Raw genomic sequence first — 21,735 nt, 5'->3', positions numbered from 1 at the left:
CACAAAAGAAAACATCCCCAAAATATGCTTGATTTAGTTTTTTAGTTTTTTGGTTGAAATGTGACTATTTTCATGAGAGTCACTAACAACCTCATCTATCATGTTCATGTCCATAACTTGCAATGCTGTCCAGCGATCATCTTCACAGCTTTTATCTTCCTTATTCCCGTTTCCTATACTCTTTTTAAGCAGTCATCTCTCTCCCATCTATTGCATATCAGCAGATCCATCACTTTGCCCTCTATCTCTGACTGCCTCTGTGTATTTTTTCTTCTTTAAATTTCGATTTTACATAAGTGCCTAAATATATATAATACAAGATTTATTCCCACCCACCCTCACTATCTCCGTCCCACTATCTCCCTCTCTCTCTGCAGGTCTGTTAGATGTGGAAGGAGAACAGCAGGCGCGTGCGGCCACACATCCCCAGCAGGAGCTAGAGGAGAGAGGAGGAGGGGGAGGGCTTCAGGTCTCCAGGGTAGGAGCGGAGGAGAGGAGGCGGGCCCTGTCGTTGTCGTTGACGACGAGGCCGTCGATCACAGCGGCAGGCCATCTGAAGCCAGTAAGCCCCGCCTACTCTTGGAGAGAGGCGGATGCTGTTGCCGCTCCCGCTGCTGCTTCAGCTGCTCTTAGCAACAGAGAGCCCCGGCGCTCGGAGCCTGCACTTCCTCAGCCCCCTATGGACCTGCCCATCGAAGGCCACACATTGAGGCACTACACGCGCTCCAGGCCCAGACCCAACCGCAGGAACAAACAGCCTCCCAGCAAGCCGCAGGTAAGACAGGCTCACGGTCACAGGGGAGGGTTGAGAAGCGAGAAGAATGAAGCCGTGTACGGATGCTGAAGGAGCCGGCTGAGTGGGGGAGAGATGGGGAGGCTGTTGATTGGGAAATATGGGAAGGGAGGGAGAACTGGATGAGGGAGCTCAGGTTTGATCTTCTGGGTTGTGTCAGTCGGTTGCGACACCCCTGGGGTCTCTTCTCATTTAGATGTGTATCTCAAATTTTGATGCTTTATCTCAGTTGCAATGATGCTGTGGTGGGCTGAAAAATTTTGGGTGTGTATCCACCATTGCCATCTTCAGTGTGCGTGTGTATGCGTGTATGTGATGCTCAGCTGGGCGGTGTGTGTATAGTGTCAGAACGGGGCACAGTTTCTGTCCACTGGTTATGGACGATTTTGCTTGGTGTGACTGCTGTAGCATTTTAATTATTAATGCTTCTAGATCAAGAAGGGTCTGTCTTTTCCCCCTTGTCTCCCCTGCGCTCCCTCTCTTTCTTTCATCGGAAATGGAGGATCCCTCTATCGGTGGCATTCCTCTGGGTAGTGCCCGAGCGTGGGATCGAAATCTATCCAACATCTCTGTGTGTGTGTACACTTTCATTCTTGTCAACAATCTGTTGTAGCTTGACATCTATGGGCGTTTTATTAATAAGAAATTGATTGTGTGTGTGCTCAATTTTTTTGCGCTGTGTGAATGAGATGTTCAGGTTGATGTTTGACAGTCGGGGTATTTCTGCTGCTGATGCTGCAATGGCTGCGTGTGGTTTCACTGGCACACGCACATCTCTTGTGATTTTTTTTTAGGCTGACGTTCCTGTGAAGTGTGTGTTTCTGCCATGATACTCATGTAAATTATTACATCCTTATTACACATGTGAGATAGAAAGAAATATTTCATATCTGTGTGTATCGGTAACACTTGTATATCTAATGAATGGTCACTTGATAATGGTTGCCATAGTGATGGGTTTTACGGTGTTGAATTGTAGCTTCTCACACACACATGCCTTTACACTATTGTTTGTCTAACGTGCTCCCGTGGCATGTTTATTGATGACTCTATTTGTTTATCTATACAGCGTTTTTGATAAGGATGCCATTGTGAATTTCGTTGTGGTTATTTTGTGTCCTTGTCTTGTATTTTTTCATGTTTGTGACCTCCCTGACAAGTTATTTCACAATACTTTTGTACCATGTTGCCATAATGTGGATACCATTTTTATTAACCATGGTGTTAACAAGAAACATTTCCATTGTGATTGTTAGAACAGCTATGATAACACCGTAATGCTTGTGCATAGGATGATTTTATGTAGTAAGCAGTAACTTAAACCACAAAAAAAGACTTATGCTGGGGTTTTCACAGGCAGCCAGGGTCACATATTATAGGATGTCCGGTGTTTGCTAGCTGTATATATGGCTGTACTGTTATGTGATGTCATTGTCGGTGTACAAGAACTCTTCTTGTGTTGTCATGACAACCAGCATGCATAGTGGGCATAGTGCTGAATATTGTCATGGCTACCTACCTATGATATGTATCAGTCACAATGGACAGTTTGTATTAAGTTTGTATCTACATAAAAAATCAGAAACAACAGAGGTAATCACAAGTTAATAAATTTGATCATGTCATCGTCACATACTGCGTAACCATGGTTACAGGTGTATATGTGTGTACTATGTGTCAGTGGCGGCTCGTGACTGCTCATCCAAGGGGTGCTAATTCAAAATAAGTGTTTGAAGTGTGTGTGTGTTTTTTTTCTCCAAAATATGTGTTCTGCGCGTCAAGAGATCCTGTGTGCATCACGTGTTTTGTCAAAATAAGTGCCTGCTGCACACGCGTTAAAACCGTTAATGATAAAAGAGACGCTCACATTCACAAAATACAAGCAAGAAACTCCCTTAACAATAAACTTTGATTACGCATAAGATTATGCGAGTATCTGGCAAACGTGGGCGTCTCTTTATCATTAACCCTTTAGACGCATCTGCAGCAGGCACTTATTTTGACAAAACACGTGATGCACACAGGATCTCTTGAACACATATTTTGAAAAAAGAAACCACACACATGACGGGCTACATATACATGTTGTGACGTATTTCGCATCGAGCGCCCTCGAAAAAGAAGTCACCGGCTGCCACTGGTATGTGTTAATGTGCGTCTTGACGGAGGGTGGGATAGGATTTCTAAAGGTCTCGTGATTATACCACTGTTAACGGGACAAGTCACCTACAAATAAAAATGTTGTCACACACCTGTGTTTTCATAAATTATTATAAATTTACTTTCATGCATTTGGCAGATGCTTTTATCCAAAGCGACTTACAGTCCATTCAAAGTACTTCACATACTAAACATTTTATCAGTATGTGTGTTCCCTGGGACTCGAAACCCACAGCCTTTACGCCGCTGTGGTCTCTTAATTTTGCCTTTTTGATAGAGCATTGCCTTAGCAATCCAAAGGTCATGGGTTTGATTCTCAGGAAAGACACAAATGCTGATAAAATGTTTATTTTGAATTCACTGTAAGTTGCTTTAGATAAAAATGACTTTTTTTTGTGGCAAACATGTCTGCATTTCAAGAAAGAAATAATATGGTAATGGATCTGAAATAGTATGATTAAATGATGACTATGACTTCAATGTGTAGCTGTATACTGGTCTGGTGTTATTGTTAGCAAGTGTATCTGTGTATGTGCTTCTGAGGTCATTGTGCAGTCAGGCAGGGCAACAGACTCTCCGGAGAGTTTGGCGCCACTGTTATCAGAGTGATGAGATGAAAATACTACTGTCATTTCCCCGGATCACTTGAATGTGTGCATATCTGTTATATGTTCATCAGCGGGATTGTTGGCAAGGTTGTGTGTCCATATTGTGTGATGGTGATACTCCTTGGCTGGTGAAAATCCGTTGACAGGTGGTACCTCTGGGAGAAACTCATGTGTGTGTGGTTTCTATATGTTTGGTGCAAGGCCTTTATTAGCAACCAGGAACATTGTCCAATGCCTTGTGATAAGATCTTCTATAGCAGGGGTAGACAACGTCGGTCCTGGAGTGCAGATTTTAACTCCAACTCTGATAAAACCTTGCCTACCTGTAGTTTTCAGGTGACTCGTTAGACCTTGATTAGTTGTTCAGGTGTGCTTGATCAGAGCTGGAGCTTAACCCTGGAGGATATCAGCCCTGCATTCCAGTTCGTTTTTTTATGACCTTCCCTCGCTAACTTTCCTCAGTCTCGTTCACCTGGATGTACGTTATTGCTTACGTTGTACGAGTGCCCACTACTGCTGAAACACTTGAAGTAGGTTCAAATGGATCGCCCTAAGCCCTTGATCACATGGAAAGTGGAGACCGCCCCCTCCATGTGCAAAGCGCAAGTTGCTGAAGTGACGTCACAATCGTAATGCATTGTGGGATATGGAGCTGCCTGAAGTGTACATATGAAGTAGACACTTTTTTTTCTATCTTTCCAATCTATTAAAATCATTCCTAGTACCCTTGAACCTAATAACATTACACTCCTGGTTGGGAATCACTGCTTTATCACCATAACTTTCTCTTGGCTCTGTGATTTTTGCCATTACCTTTATTCCCTTTTAAAGCTCCTATGTGCTGAATTTATTTATTGTCTCCCACAATTCAGCAGTGTCAACTCCAGTTCCAACTGGAGTTGGATAGTACTTCCAACTCCTTACTTAGTGTGACAAGCTAGCACGTTCCAGAATTTAACTTCCCGTCATATTACCACACGACAATGAAACCTCTTGTTTTTTTCTGAATTGAAAGCATCACTCAGACAGTACCATATCAGTACATGTGTGGGATATTTTGAGATGGTTTCACTTCATAACTTAGTATTTAAACGATATTAAAATTCCCCTGTAGGTGTTTCAGAAGAAGAATACTTTAATTTATCTGATTGAATCACTTTTAGATGCAGTACTGCCTCCTACTGACGTTACAGTTTCCTTGTTGAAATAAAATAGTATGGTCTAGTTGGCATTCAGTTGGTTTGGTGAGCCTAAACCAAGCCTTTAACCAGCAAACCAGACCAGCTCAAACCAGTAAACTTTCGCAGGGAGTGCGTCCAGCCATTTGAGGGAAAAGAGTCTCCGCGACCGCAATTAGGCCCACGTTGTGGTCTAAACCTAATCCGAGATAGTGAAGGTCGGACCCCTCCCTCTGATTTGCGGTGTCTAGATATTCATCCGTGTGTGTGTATGTTCGAAAATGCATGTGCTTGAGTCAGACAGACAAAGGTAAATGGCCTCAGATTAGGCGCACCAGGGCAAAAAGTTAGTGTAGAGCCCTGTTGCATTATTTTCAACCCAGGGCTGGGTCAAAAAGGGATGTGTTAATTTTAACACATTGTTTTGTGTTAAATGACTGTGACTGATGACTGATGACTATGACTTCTTGATTTAAGAATTTTTAGATATTTCTACTGAAAACAAGACAAAAATAATTAGTAAGAAAGTCATTTTTTGCAGTGTACACTCCAAAAAATTATTTTCAAGAAAAAAAATCTTAGTCTTTTGTTAATATCTAAAAATTCTTAAATTAAGAAAAATTAAGTTTAGTTATAAGACCAAAAATATCAAATTTAAGTGATTTTGAGCATAAAACAAGCATAACAATTCAAGATTTTTTGCTTACACCATTGGCAGATTTGTTTGTTTGTTTAATGCACAAAATCACTTAAATTTGATATTGTTGGTCTAAATCTTACTCTACATCTTAATTTAAGAATTTTTAGATATTTCTACTGAAAACAAGACAAAAATACAAAGAATTTTTTTCTTGAAAATAATTTTTTGCAGTGTACGAGTGTATGTTGCGTTGTGTGCTTAGGGTTGGCTTTTCTTTTACATATGTAATGAATTTCATTGTAATCATTGACTTAACATGCTGCTGTTTTCTACAGTAGGGTGCTTTGGCACTGTTCGGTTGAGCTGGTGTTGTAAGGACAGTTACATGTGCAGTCGACTTTGTTGAGGGTTTTATGCTGAGTATTTTTGTGTTGTTGACTGGCCTACGCTATGCCCATGTTGATGCGCCGTAATTCAATATTTTTCCCATCCAGCTGTAATGTTTTTTCATCTGATCTTTTGTCCCCACCACTTTTCAACACAAACTGACGCCCCTGATTTTAACCCATCAATTGGGTCAAAAAGGGACAAGCCCAGCTGTTGGGTTAAACTAACCCCAAAAATTTTTTATATTTGACCCAAAAATGAGTTAAAGCAACCCTGCATTTTCACACAGGTATTGCTTGATTTTCAGAGCATTTTAACCAAATGCTTTCAAAAAGTGGTGGGGACAAAATCCCCAGCGTCCCCAGTGTAAATGACACCTGTGGTTAAAATAACCCAGCATTTTTAGAGTGTATTTGTAGCAATAGCCAACAATACATTGTATGGATCAAAATGATTAATATTTGTATAAAAAAAGTGAATATTAAGGAAAGATCATGTTCCATGTTCCATGAAACTAAGTTTCTCAAGTAAATATTAAAAATGTATTTTTTGCAACCATCAGATTACAGATTTTCAAATAGGATTTCATCTCAGTCAAATATCGTCCTATCTTAAAAACAATACATCAATGGAAAACTTGTTTATTCGGATGTGTAAATTCGTGATGTATAAATTTCAATTTCAAAAAGAATTACACTTGTGACTAGTTTTGTGGTCATAATTATCACTACACTGGTCTCAGTTCAGATAGTTTAACCAAACGTCCTGTCTGAAACACATTAGCTGGCATGAGAAAGAACACCATATTCACTTCCTCTTTGTTTACTGCTGAATTTAAAGAAGAACCATCAACAAAAACTCACCACAGTGTATACACAGCAATGAGTTGTGACGTGAGTCGGACATCAGCTTTCTACTTTAACACTTGATCACAGCCTCGTAAGAACCAAACATACACCAGTGTATCAGATACCAAACAAGTCTCATATCAGCATCGGGTATTACATACAACATCTTGGTGCATGTAGTACAACCACAGTACCACCAACCATTGCACATTATGTCTAGTAGTGGAATTAATTGTTGCCTTATTTATTTGGCTGTTTAAAGGATAGAAATAATTCATTCAGAGCTATACACCTAGCAGTTTAAACCCTGAACATTTTTAGACGTTTAACAAACCCAGCAGGTCGAGTGAACACAAAAGCTTTGCTTTCTATTATTGTTATGTAATTTTGTATGAGTATGGTTGCGCTGTTTATGATGTGTGTTTTTGTGGGAGACTATGATTGTGTTGTTAAGATGTGTGGGAAACACCTTCCCTGTGTCTGTTTTTTAAGGTGGAGTGATGAGTGCCTTGCCTTCTCATTGGCCGAGAGGCGCTACATAATTCATAATCCGCTTGTCATGCGGTGCGTGGTGGCTCATTTGCATATGGTTGCTATAGCTCTGCAGTGATCTCTCTCTCTCTCTCTCTCTCTTTCTCTCTCGCTCTTTCTCTCCTTCTCATCCTGCAGTACCCAAACTGCCCAAAGGTCTCAGTCTGTGTAGCAGCAGGACACAGGCAAAACACACCAGGCACTTTGTGTTTATGTGTGTATACGGTGTGCATTAAACCGTAAGATACGAACCTGGCATTGTTTTATAGTCAATATTGATCCATGAATACATCAAAATATTTGCATTTGCAGATGCATTTATCCAAATTGTGGGATCATGCTCCAAATTCTGTACTGATATTTACATTGAGACCCGATCTGTTAATGCTGGCATTAATCCAAACACAAATCATGTTTTTGGATGCTGTATGGAGAAGACTAGCGGTACGGTCTTACCTTACAGGCAGCACATTGTTCAAATTAAAAGATTAATGATGGCCATCTTGAAAAACATTGTGCACATTTATCACACTGTGGTAATTTGATTTAAACACAAATGATTTTACAATTGATCTTTGGTTTTGCACTGGCATGCCTTACAATAGACGACCTCCATGTCTGTTATTACTCTAAATACATGACAGATATCAGTGATGAGCAATCACATATCTAGATATCTAGATATCACATATCTAGATAAAGGTTTATTGGAATGAATGACCTTGTGTTTGTGCTGTATGTGTGTGTGTGCAGGAGCAGGCTGCTGAGAGCGAGAATGAGGCCAATGAGAATATGGGGAGGGTTGATGAAGGTGTAGAAGAGTTCTTCACCAAAAAGATCATCGCTGATGACCCCCTGTAAGTATACAACACACACAAAGATACTATGCTATACTTTACTATATAGCACACTATACTGTACTGTACTGTACTATACTGTATGTTTGTTTTCTTCATTATTTTCTAGTTAGATTTCTTTTAGTTTTCAGTATATACACTCTTTAAGTGGCACCTATTATGTAAAATCCACAAGGTGTTTGGAGAGAATGTGTGTTGGCAGTGTGTGATCATAACTACCATACAATGAAAAAAAATCACCCTCTTCTTATTTTTTAATCCTCATTAAACCAAGCAGTCTCATTAGATATGCCATTTTGATTCTCTTATCAATGTGAGGTCACATTGATAAGGCCCCGCCCACTTATAGTCCTGCATTACCATAGTTTCCACCCTCATCGAGTTGTACTCTGTCCACTACTATTGTCTCAGACTGTATTAATCAGATCTATTTTAACTGAAAGCACTCATCGTCTGTTTATAAGGGAATGAGGAGCTGTAGCTCATTTGCATTTAAAGGTACAGACATAAAAAGGATGGTGCACCCAAAAATGATCCACCCATTTACTCACCCCTATGTTGTTACAAACCAGCATAATTTTGTTTTCTTCTGATGAACAGAAAGGAAGCTATTTTGAGAAATGTTTGTAACCAAACCATCTTGGACCCCATTTACTTCCATAGTATTCTTTTTTCCTACTATGGAAGTGAATGGGGTCCACGAATGGTTCGGTTACAAACATTTCTCAAAATATCTTCCTTTCTGTTCATTAGAACAAAGACATTAATGCCGGTGTGTAACAACATGACAGTGAGTAAATGATGACATTATTTTAATTTTTGGGTAAACTATCCATTTAAAACGCCCGTTTTTGTTCCCACCCAAATAGGGGCGTTTTGGACATGCTATAATACATGATGTATGGGTTATTTTGAGCTGAAACTTCACAGATACATTCTGGGCACACCTGAGACTTATATTACATCTTGTAAAAGGCCATAATAGGTGCCCTTTAATTAAAGTGTTGAATACAGAAGTATTGTTCATAGTTTGTTCATTAACTATTTGTAACAAATACAACCTTTTTGTATAGTGTTACAGAAAATTCATGTTTAGTGTAGTTACCTTTTTTACTTGGTTGGTGTTTTAATTTCTATTAATTAAAATATTTGAGTGTTTTACTCAAAAGTAGAATTCTTGTAATCACAGAACATTATATTGATAGCTTGTGATGTTGCTAACAAAGAAATGTCCTTCCTGGTTGTCAAAAGTCATTTCCCGTCATTCCTCTGCTTTCCTCGTGTTCAGAAAGCACCAGAGGGAAGAGCCCCTCATTAAAGCACAACCTGCAGAGCCCACGTGTGTCACAACATCTGCCCCTCCCACCACCTCCACCACCACGACCCCCATCCCCTCCACAGCTCCCTCCAAGAACATTAAGAAGAAGTTTGGTGACTTTTTCGCCTTTAAGAAAGTCCGCGCGGGCCGAGGGACCAAGGGCGAGGGCGGTCCCGAGGGCAAAGTCAAAAAGACTTCGATAGCAGATCTCATCCGACCACTCCGGGAGGCTGCGCGTGCGGAGAAAGAGCGAGAAAAGGAGAGGGAAAGAGAAAAAGAGAGGGAACGGGAGAAAGAGAAAGAAAAGGAGAGAGAGAAAGAGAAATCGGAAGAGGACATAGTTTTCAAGGCAGCCACAACCACTGCCGCTCCCACCATTCTCACCATCACAGATTCAACAACAGTAAATGAGGACAAAATGTCACCTAGGGCTCCTTCACCTGTTCTGTCCCCACCTGCATCCACTCCCACACCCCCTGCGTCCTCCCCAGGCAAAACTGAAGAGATCCCAGTACTGCCCCTTGCTGCACCCTCTACCCCCACCAAAACCCCCAGCCCAGTCCCAGCAATGTCCCCCTCAGAGCGAGAGAAAAGCAGGACCCTGGAGAAAAGCCGCACCCCAGATGGAGAGCGAAGGCCAAAACCTATCCGTCGCTCACTTAGAGAAGGAAAATCACAGTCTCTTATTCTGCTCTCGGACGTCTTGCCAGAGCAAGACAGCACAGCAGCACACGCTAAGGTAAGTGAGCACTTGTGCTGGATTCAGATTGATTTAGATGTTAAGTAAATGTGGACTGATTGGCCATTTTGATATTGATTGTATTATTTTGGCCATCAGCCATGAGCTTTAGATGCTTTTAATAGCTTTGGCTATATCCGTTGACTATTTGCCTTTAAATCTACATGTATGCATTTGGCAGACGCTTTTATTCAAAGCAACTTACAGTGCATTACAAGGTATACATTTTTTTATTAACATGTGTTTCCTGGGTTGAACCTATGACCTTTTGCGCCTTTAACACAATGTACCACTGAGCTATACAGGAGTTTTAAAGAGATAGTTCTGCCAAAAATGATATTAAACCCATGATTTACTCACCCCCAAGCTGTCCGAGTTGCATATGTCCATCGTTTTTCAGACAAACACATTTTCGGATATTTTAGAAAATGTTTTAGATCTTTCAGTTGATTAAATGTAATGTTATGGGGTCCACGACCTTCAAGTCCAAAAAAGTGCGCCCATCTTTCACAAATTAAATCCAAACAGATCCAGGATGATAAACAAAGGTCTTCTGAAGGTAATCCGTGCGGTGTTGTTGTAGAAATATCCATATTTAAAACTTTATTAACGAAAATATCTACCTTCCGGTAGCGCCGCCATCTTAGACTCCTCTGTATTCAGGAGAGAGTATTAGCGTAGTGTACGCACTTTTCTTAGTGACGTATGACAAATTCGGAGGGCGGGGGCACAGAGCAGCAGCAGAGTAACCTCCGTAGGCTGCGTAAGCTCTCATCCTGAATGCGGACGCGACTAAGATGGCGGCGCTACCGGAAGGTATTTATTTTCGTTAATAAAGTTTTAAATATGGATATTTCTACAACAACACCGCGCGGATTACCCTCAGAAGACCTTTGTTTATCATCCTGGAGTCGTTTGGATTTAATTTATGAAGGATGGACGCACTTTTTTAGTACTTGAAGGTCGTGGATCCCGTAACATTACATTTAATCAGCTGAAAGATCTAAAATATTTTCTAAAATATCCGAAAATGTGTTTTTTTCTGAAAAACGATGGACATATGCAACTCGGACAGCTTGGTGGTGAGTAAATCATGGGTTTAATATCATTTTTGGCCGAACTATCCCTTTAATTACAGTAAATATAGGTAAATACTGTGGCAGTAACTCGATATGGTGATGGTCCGTCTATTTTATTTTGATACATATTTATATACACCATGGTACAAAATGTTCATGTATGTGGAAAAAGATGCCATGGTAGTACCATGGTATTTTTGGCTACTGTTATAACATGTTTCACTTCTATGTGTGATTTCTATTCCCTATTTTCCTTGTTTTTCTGGTGACTGAGGTGTTTTTATCCTCTGTAAGGAATGTGTCAGGAACATGAAGTGCAATACTGGAGCAACGTGAACTTGAGCCCTTGCTGAGAATAAAATGATGCTGATATTTTTCTGTTAGATTTAGTAATTTTCTGTTAGAAATGATGGTAGACACACAGCAGTTAATGACCATTGACTTCCATAGTAGGAAAAAATAGTTTGGAAGTATTGTGATAAATGATGAAGAAAATATTTTGATAAATGATGGTAAGCACACAGTTGATGGTACCCATTAAATTCCATCATATTTTTTTATTCCTACTATAGAAGTCAATGGTCACTATCTGCTGTGTGCTGACCATCATTTCTAATAATATCTTCTTTTGTGTTCATCAGAAAAAAATTCATACAGGTTTAGAACAACATGAGGATGACAAAATTTAAATTTTAAGGTGAACTATCCCTTTAAATTGAATGTCCATTATTGCATTTCATATTCCAAATACACACTCTTACCCCTGACTGGGCACTCTTACAGGGTCATTTTTATAGGTTTATTTTGCTTCCTTAAGGGTGTTTGACATGTTCCAAGAATAAATATTGATCTGAAATTGTTTTCTTGTTCTGTTGGTACAAAACTGTCCTTAGAGGCTTTTGTTGCTCTGATCACTCTTTAGAAACATGCATCAGAGAGCTTTGAACAGAGACTTCATGTCATGCTTCACCGCATGGGAGTCACTAAAACATCTCCTACCGACTCCAAAATGAACCAGGTCAGTGCTTGTATGTCCTTGTAGTGATTTAGTGGGGGTTTTGACATTTGAATTTTGTACTTAATCAAGAGTGTTTTACAGATCAGCTCTCTTAAGAGCATTCAAACTTAATTCATGGCTGTAAATAATTTAATAAAACACATTATTGGATTTGATGCTGTGCATCCATTATGAAGCGAAAACACCTTTCCCTGTAATATTTTTCCACTTAGTTTAAAGGAAAACACCACCGTTTTCAATATTTTACTATGTTCTTACCTCAACTTAGACTAATTAATACATACCTATCTTTTTTCAGTGCATGCACTAATCTTTGTACAGCGCGTCATGAATGTTTGGCTTCTAAATTCATCCCTGTTTGGATCCTAAGGAATGAACAGGGCTATGCTTAATGCTAACACATTCACAACGCACTGTACAAAGATAAAGTGCACGCATTGAAAAAATATAGGTATGTATTAATATGTATAAGTTGAGGTAAGAACATAGTAAAATATTGAAAACCGTAGTGTTTTCCTTTAAAACTTAAATATTAAAACGGCACGTATCAGAAATATGGCTGATGTTTAACATGAGAAAAGTGCAGGTGTTTAGGGTTAGGGATTACAAACTTAATTGACTAGGTATCTGAATTAAAAAACTGTTATCCTCTTACAGAGTAAGGATGAAGAACTGAGGAAAGCCAACTCTGAAGGTAAGACACATTTCTTACTGTCGTCATGCCACAAAACAGAGATCTCTGTGCTGGGATCAGGAGAATTTGCCGCATTGGTAGTGCAGTGTCAGCAAATGCTTGTGTTAGTGACAGTGGTGATCTCAGGGTTTTTTGCTCTGGGGTTTCAGGTGTAATGGCCTGTGAGTCTGTTGTTGTAAGGTCAATCAGATTTTAATATATATATATATAATTTATGTACAGGGGATCAATATGGCCAAATTGTTTGGTTGTAAAAGATTTTGTCCTGCTGTTAGGTTAATGTATAATAAACATTAAAGGGATATTTCACCCAAAAATCATCATCAGAGTCATCATTCACTCACTCTCATGCTGTTACAAACCCGCATACATTTCTTTGTTTTGATGAACACAAAGAAAGATATTTTGAGAAATGTTTGTAACCAAACGCTTCGTGGACCCCATTCACTTCAATAGTAGGAAAAAAGAATACAATGGAAGTAAATGGGGTCCACAAACCGTTTGGGTACAAACATTTCTCAAAATATCTTCCTTTGTGTTCATCAGAACAAAAAAATTGATACAGGTTTGTTACAACATGAGGGTGAGTAAATGATGATAGCATTTTCATTTTTGGGTGAACTATCCCTTTAAATATATTTATTTTGATGTAATAATTATAATAAATGTTAACTTTTTTAAATCTACAAATTAAATTCAATAATGTATGTGTTTATGTATAAAAGTTATGGGAAGTTAAATATAGAAAGGAAGTAATATATTTTTAAACCAACCATGGATACATAGCAAAAGTCTGCATGTCTTCACGCCATGGTTAAAACAAACTAACAGCAAGAATACCTTAGGGGCATTGTGTTAATAATTTAAACGCATTTTCATTGCCGTCTGCAGGTTCGGCCATCAAAGCCATTTCCTTAAGCTAGTTTCAGTGTATTTATTTTTATGCATAAGCAAAGCTCAGCTTCTGTATAATGTGAATGTGCAGTATTTTTGTGTGGCTTTGTTGATTTTTTTCTTTACTTTGCAGTAAATTCTGCTTGCTTTTTAGGGGCAATACTCGACAAACCCGAGCCACCGCCCACTTTTATGAAACCTCGCACAATGTCCACCTCATCAGGTAATACATTAATCCCAACAACAAAAGCACAGACTTTTTTGTCTTAAGTACTTTCACAGTACAGTTAAATCTCCCGTTTTTCCCAGACACCAGGCGACCAACCCGTACGACCCAGAGTGTATTGGAGTTTCACCGCACAGAAAGACCCCTCATCCCAGAGCGTCCTATAGGCCTGTTGCCTCCTAAACCACCTATTAAGCCCACCCTACTTCCAGCTAGTGAGACAGTCCGTACAGCCACGCCCACTCCCAAGCTACCCAGTCCCTCTCAGGATGGCCACACAGAGGTTCCAGAGACCACTTCGCTCTACCAGCCCCAGCAGAAGGAAGCCCCAACCGTATCTTCCCGCAAAGAGACGCCACCGGCTCCCTCACCACGGAGGATTCTCAGCACGGATATCAGGGAGCGTGCAGAGAGAGCACAATCTGTCACTGAAGGTTTGATTCACTGTCAGTCAGTTGGGATATTCTGGTCTTCTTGGATAGCCAGTTTTCACGTAGTACTTGTATGACAGCTTAACTTTCTCCCTCTCTCTCTCTCCGAGGTGGGTAGAGTACCCAAAATCTGTACTCAAGTAAAAGTACAAGTACTTATACAAAAATGTACTCAAGTAAAAGTAAAAGTATCAATCTAATTATTTACTTGAGTAAGAGTAAAAAAGTATTAGATGAAAAAACTACTCAAGTAGTTAGTTACTCGTTACTTCCGATCTGATAAATAAGTAGCGCAAAAGCACTGAATTTCAGACTACTTGGAGGGTTTTCACAAACCTCTCCTTAAAAGTCTCATTGTTCTGCTTATATACAAGTAAAGCAGCCTTTCTCGGTCCTGCAATGGGACATTAACATCACATAACGTGTCATTTGAGAAAAAATCTCAAACACACACAGACACACACAGATGTTTTCTGACGGTTAAAGATGCCGTTTGTAAAATTTTCGCCGCTAGATGGCGCCAGATCAAACAATAACAATGATGTTGTTTACTGACGCTCTGAAGCAGCGTGGAATTATGGGATTTGTAGTCTTTAACTCAACCACTGATGGCCATCAATCAGACGCGAACGAGAAATCACGTAAGGTAATCAAGTCTTATAAATGTTGCGTTTGATGACATCGTTTATTTCATTATGTAAGTTTATATGTGATGTTCAAAACGAAATTGTTAGTCATATTGATATTACAGTATTAGTCCAAATTCGATGGTAAACACAGCACAGAATTAAGTTTTCAACTTACAATCTACAATGATTTTTGACATAATGTATTGACAGTACAAATCTTATTGTGAAGTGTCTTAAAATGACCATTTATATTGCTGTACAATACCTTTGATGTGCATATCGTCCGCGGGAAGACGCGCTGATTACAATCTACACACTAATGTTGTGATCAATATAATAGCATACGTTTTTTGAAGGGTTACGAATCAAAACAACTCACCCATCGCGTAAAACACAAGCAGGATCAGAATCTCGGTCTAGTTAAATGTTTTCGTGAAGCTCTCTCCATCCAGATAATGCAACAAATTGATCCTCCCTTGTTTTGTTCCAAACTCTTCTTGGGTCGTTTGGTTGGCCCGTACGCTTACAGGAGCTGACACAACCAGCGGCAGACGGTACAGAGATATCCATAAGTTCATAAGCAAGCGCGTAGCCCGACAGGCGCTATCGCATAGTTCCGCATTTGTCCACAACACTGGCTCGCTGCGTCCGAAAACTCAAGGCAGTGAGGACTTGTTGCCTCGCTGCCTCTTGAGGAAATGACTTCGGCTTCGGAGGCCTGAAGGCCGCTCAGAGAAAGGCTTTCTGACGCACTTCAAAGGCAGCGTGTTTGAAATATAAACAGAGAGCGCCTTTGTGATAACTAATCACATATTTGAAAACTACAATACTAATTTCTCGCTAGAAATGCAATTAAAATGCTTAAAAAGTGAAAATATACGTTTATTTTCACTAAATTTGTGCTCCAGCTGCTTCCTTGGCCGCCATTTTATTTTTTCGAGCTCGACCACTGTTGTCATGTGGTTTACGTCAGTAAAGGCGGTGACAAAGGGTCACATGGATATTAACGTCATTGATAAGAGACTGCACTGCCCCGTGTCAATGTTTTGAATGGAAATTTTCTCATGATTTACAAGTAGTTGAAAACATTACAGATATTGATAGTAATCAGCTGGACAAAATATATAACACTGGCCTAGTGGTTTTTGGACATTTTACTGCAAATATCTTACAAATTGCACCTTTAACTCTGTATTTATTTTCATGTTCACAACAAAAACTTGTCAGCATCTGCCTTTAAACATGCAAACAGTAAACAAAAAAGGACATGTGTGTCTGTTTGTTATCATGTTTTATATGAATAGGTTATTTTCATTGCCATAAAAGTGCAATTACTGAACATAAACACGAGCAAATGAACTCTACATTTATTATAATATATAATAAATGTTTCTTTAAAATCAAACTTTATTCTTTTATTTTTATTCATTCATGCTTTTAGAAGGATTTAAATAAAATACAATCCCGTTTATTTGAATGTATTTTCTACACATTAGTTAGGTGTCAGGATTTGTGTACAAATGCAAGACGTCCTTACATTTTGGTGTTCAGTGGGGAAATTACACGGAAATGTGCAGATGAACGTGCTGTTTGTATGGTTTAACTTACACTAGGTTTTGTCATCGCTTGCACAAGAGTGCATATGGCAAAAAAACTCGGACAGTGTGTGAAATGACCATTAATAGTGTTCAAATAGACAATACTGTGACACTTACTTCAGGTTGGATCTTTAATTCCTGTACGCTGAGATGTCAGCTCGTTTACTGAACAAAGCATGCATCGCATTATGAAACTATTCTTTTTGACCTCTTGGATTGAAAACATAGACCGAACTTGAAGCCACCATGCATGATCTGCCTCCGATATCTCGCACAATGCACACGCGCCATCATCTGCTTCTCCTGTCATCTACGCGCGGTCGCGCGCGCTAAAGGGTGACCGCACGGTCGCGCGCGCTACAGAGTGACACAGCCTGTCTCGCGAAACTTTCGAACACGCCCTATAAACTTTTTAAAAAATATATATTCATTAATTATTACCATTTGAAAGTAGCGCAGACACGCAGCCGAATGTAGCGAAGTAAAAGTACAGTTTTTTCACTAGAAATGTACTTGAGTAAGAGTAAAAAGTACCCATCATTAAATTTACTCTAAAAGTACTAGTTACCCAAAAAATTTACTCAAGTACATGTAACGAAGTAAATGTAATTCGTTACTACCCACCTCTCTCTCTCTCTCTCTCTCTCTCTCTCTCTCTCTCTCTCTCTCTCTCTCTCTCTCTCTCTCTCTCTCTCTCTCTCTCTCTCTCTGTCATTTCTAGCTCTTTTTCTCAAACACACACACACACACACACACACACACACACACACACACACATTCTGTTTCCATGTTTTGTGGGGACATTCCATAGACGTAATGGTTTTTATACTGTACATTCTATTTCCTCCCCCAAACCCCAACCATCAAAAAACTTGATACTTTACATTTTCAAGAAACATCATTTTGTTTGATTTATAAGCTTGTTTCCTCATGGGGACCTCAAAATGTCCCCACAAGGTCAGAAATTTACTGGTATTCCTATTTTTGTGGGGACAATTGGTCCCTACAACGTGACAATTAACAGGTACACACACACACACACACACACACACACACACACACACACACACACACACACACACACACACACACACACACACACACACAACGCTCAGCTGTGTTATTATAACCATCACTACAGTGAATCTCAACAAAATGACTCAACTAGTATGTATTCATTCAGCACTTCCCTCCATGATCAGTTTTAATGCTTTAGAGTCTGTGTCTTTTTATAGGGCTCGCCCAATGGCAATTCAATTACTGCCATCCCATCAGTGATGTAATTCAATGCTTGCGAGTCCGATACAGCAAATGGGCTCAGATGAAACAATATTCATTCTTTGAGTGTTTGTCCAAATACTATTTGTATCTCCAAATGTTGTCTATGGCAGGGTTTAGATTAATTCAAGACTAGGCCTTTGTTATATTAGGTCATTTAAAGGGGACATACCATGAAAATCTGACTTTTTCCATGTTTAAGTGCTATAATTGGGTCCCCAGTGCTTCTATGATCCTAGAAAATGTATAAAAGGTCAACCCCGTAACTTAGTTTTGGTAAACCATTCTCTGCAAGCATGTGCAAAAATAGGTCATTGAAATGTGGCTCCTCTTGTGATGTCAGAAAGGGATAATACCACCCCTTAATCTGCACTATCCAACCACGGCACTGCCATTTAGTGCAGAGATCAACTCATTTGCATTTTAAAGGACACACCCAAAAACAGCACATTTTTGCTCACACCACCTACAAAGTGGCAATTTTAACATGTTATTATAAATTATCTATATGATATTTTGAGCTAAAACTTCACATAAGTATGCTGGGGACATCAAAGATTTATTTTACATCTTTAAAAAGTCTTGTGAAATGTCCCCTTTAAGAAGTTTTTACAAACAAACCTTAAAAAACATACTGGCGTGCATGTTAAAGGGGACAGAGAATGAAAACCATTTTTATCTTGTCTTTGTTGAATAATGGTAGTCTACCCACAACATACAAAAAGTGCTAGACATCCTAAACATCTCAGTCTCATAGAAATTCCTCTTTTAGAAATGTCAGCCAGAAAACAGCCCAATCTGAAAAACTGATGCTTATGACATCACAGGCATCTCACTCCCCCTCGACTTTAAAATAATTGGCTACATTTTTTGAGTGGCAGCAAAGTCAGCCAATCAGTAATGAGATTGCAAGTTAAGCCACTAGGGGGAGCCAAATAGGTGCAAAACCACTTGTTTAAAATCCCCCACCCTACAGAGCTATCTGAGAGAGGTTTTTAGCAAGCTTCTAAGGCATTACAGACCCAAACAAAAAAAAATTTGTCTACATGTCACATCACAGAACAAGGATAAATACCCCGTTCAATCATTCTATGTCACCTTTAACACAAAACAATGGCACTGATATATGTTAAGATATGTCAGTGCAAGGTGTTTTAAAATTAAGGCAGCTCAAACTTGCATTTTAGTCTGGGACTAGGGTAAGGCCTGTCAGAGAAACCGCCCCATAAAGGTTTAAAGCGTCACTGTGGGTTAACAGGTTCAGATACAGTCTGTTCCTTTTTATGAACCTTTTATCCCCATTTCTACTGTCAATATTTACTGTCCTATCAAATGAAAGGCATGAAACACAAATAAATTAAATCTTAAATGACCCTGTTGTGATGTCCTTTGTGAGAGAAGACACAGACTAAACTCAGATCTCTCCTCTTACAGAAACCCTCCCTATACCCAGGCCTCGCGTGAAGCCCACTCCCCAGCGCCGTGCCGTGTCTGTCCATGAAGATTCACTCCTCCAGCACGCACCCATGCTTGACCCTGACGGTGAGCCTAAACCACCTCTGACTTCAAAAAAATGTTTATAATAGGTTTTAATCTAAATATGGTAGAGGGCATATTATGCAAAATCTACGTTTACAGGGTGTTTGGACATAAATGTGCGTTGGCAGTGTGCGAACACAACAACCAGTCCTTCCAGAAAAACACAGTTTTTTTGTGATTGTTGCGGGCAAAAATCCTTGATCTTGCGGCACGAATATGCGGGATATTTATGCAATTTTATGCGATGAAATTGCGGGAACTTGCCAAAATTGCAAAAACTGTTTGCAGCTTTTCATTAATGTTCATGTCGCATAATTACGTCACTTCCTAGCATTCCCATGACAACAGGGGACATGGCTGCGCATGTGTAAACTTTCTGCAAAGATATATATGACTTTTTGCTACGAAAATGCGGGGATTATGAAATCATGCAAGCCCCGCATATTTTGCGAGCAGAAATCTGCAATTTATGCGGCGAAAGTGCTGCGTATTTAAAAAATGCTTCCCCTGCATAAATATGTGGACTTTGGCTGATTATGCATTGAATCATGCGATTGCATAATCACGTTTTTTTGGAGGGACTGAACAATGGAAAAATCAAGCTTCTCCTTCCTTTTTTTATCCCCATTAACCCAAAACAGTCTCATTGGACATGCTGTTTCTATTCTCTTGTTAATGTGACATCACGATGATAAAGCCCTGCCCATGGCCACTGATTGACTGGTTAATTTTACCCAAAAGCTTTTCTAAATTTGTGTGTTAGGACATTGTAGCGCGAGTGCCAATGAAGATACTATTGACTGTATTCACAAAAATCAGATCTCTTTTTCTAACCGAAATCACTAATCATTTGCAAATAAAATCCCATATACGTTTATTTATGCATATTTAAATTATTTAATTAAAAAGTATTAAACAACAGCAGCCAATATGACAGTATGGGAATAACAAATCTCAGAATGACGCCCTTGACAAATCAATATCAAGCATTAAACAGCACCACATTATAATTTAAAATAATAGAAGTTGTTACTATGGCTTCTTTCAGAGCTAAAAGCCGCATTGCCAAGGCGGCAGAGGTCACCTGGGCCGAAACGTTTAACCCTGGGGGAACTGACGCCCTGCTCAGAGGATTTACCTGAGGGAGAGGAAGGTGAGTGGACATCGAAGAGATTTGTGCATTGAGGTGGCACTCCTACATTATGAGAATAATAAGTCTGGAAATGTGTGTGAAAAGACAAAAACTGTATTATAAAAGTACTTAAGTCATTTTTCCCTGTATGAATACTTATAAAATGACTGTCTAGCCGTTCCTAAGAATAGTTTTGTCAGTATTACTTATGCACTTGAGATATAATCACTGGGTAGTAAAATCTCCTAGTGAGCAAAAACTGATCTGATCCCTAATAAAAAAATATTATACAACATTCGAATAACAAATGTCTCACATAACATTACTTATTTCCACTCTAAATGTTTTGAAAACTTCACTTTTTCATCTTGCGTATCTGCCCATTACCTGCATTTTTGTCACAGTGAAATCTGGCGACCGAGAAGAGAGCACTGGACAGATCAATGAGACAGACAGCACAACATTTACAGACCAATCCGAGCAGAGCCCAACCGGGTCCAGCGATCAAGTGACCAACCAGGAGAGGGGGGAGACAGTCACAGAGCAGCACACAACACAGGGAGAAACATCAGACCAAAGAACTGAATCCCCCTCACCTGAGACACATATGGACTGACCATGCAAATCTATTTTTCGATTATGTGTACCTTTGCCTTGCACGTAAGATTATGTACAAAAGAATGGATTATGAACAAATGCGTTTTAAAAAAAAAAGAGTAAAACAATAGCTATACTTGTTAATAATTATTAAAAAGTGAACTTTGTTGTGTCATTAAGAGTCATGGCTGATTTCTGTTTTCTTACTCAGCTCAAAAACTAGTAATTTGAGTTACATTTACCTATAATGAAACCTGTAAAAATAAAATAATTGAGGAAATGGACCCCATCTACTTACAGTGCCAACACAAAGTGGTTGTACACATGTATAACTTATGAATCTTTTTACATTAGTTAAGAAAAAATACACAAATGGAATTTATTTCATTTCATGAAAATCAGACTTTATATATAATTATGTTCCCAATGCTTCTATCAACCTAGAAAATGTGATAATGAAAAACCCAGTGGTTTTAGTAAACCATTTTCTGCAAGCATGTGAAAAAATAGGTCATTTAGATTTTCTCCCTATTTGACCTTGGTAACTTTCAATAGCAGGGG

At 39.3% G+C, this 21,735-nt stretch overlaps 1 protein-coding gene across 4 annotated transcripts in view; it reads left to right on the top strand.

Annotated features, from left to right (window-relative positions):
- carmil2 (capping protein regulator and myosin 1 linker 2) overlaps nucleotides 1-21,349 on the top strand; it is a 54,544-nt gene extending 33,195 nt beyond the window's left edge. For 3 of the 4 annotated variants that reach the window (XM_065283182.1, XM_065283184.2, XM_065283185.2), the window contains 10 exons: nucleotides 378-775; nucleotides 7,899-8,002; nucleotides 9,291-10,059; nucleotides 12,061-12,156; nucleotides 12,814-12,850; nucleotides 13,878-13,967; nucleotides 14,054-14,404; nucleotides 19,341-19,448; nucleotides 20,494-20,598; nucleotides 20,982-21,349. In XM_065283182.1, the coding sequence (XP_065139254.1) occupies nucleotides 378-775; nucleotides 7,899-8,002; nucleotides 9,291-10,059; nucleotides 12,061-12,156; nucleotides 12,814-12,850; nucleotides 13,878-13,967; nucleotides 14,054-14,404; nucleotides 19,341-19,448; nucleotides 20,494-20,598; nucleotides 20,982-21,193 (2,270 nt within the window). In that variant the 3' untranslated portion in view covers nucleotides 21,194-21,349. The remainder of the gene's footprint in view (nucleotides 1-377; nucleotides 776-7,898; nucleotides 8,003-9,290; nucleotides 10,060-12,060; nucleotides 12,157-12,813; nucleotides 12,851-13,877; nucleotides 13,968-14,053; nucleotides 14,405-19,340; nucleotides 19,449-20,493; nucleotides 20,599-20,981) is intronic. The other variant, XM_065283183.1, reaches the window with a different exon arrangement.
- The last annotated feature ends 386 nt before the right edge of the window (nucleotides 21,350-21,735 follow it).

Source organism: Paramisgurnus dabryanus, chromosome 9 (assembly GCF_030506205.2).
Source record: "Paramisgurnus dabryanus chromosome 9, PD_genome_1.1, whole genome shotgun sequence".
Taxonomy (NCBI): domain Eukaryota; kingdom Metazoa; phylum Chordata; class Actinopteri; order Cypriniformes; family Cobitidae; genus Paramisgurnus; species Paramisgurnus dabryanus.
Note: the sequence above shows the minus strand (reverse complement) of the source record. Positions and strands in the feature narration are given on the sequence as shown.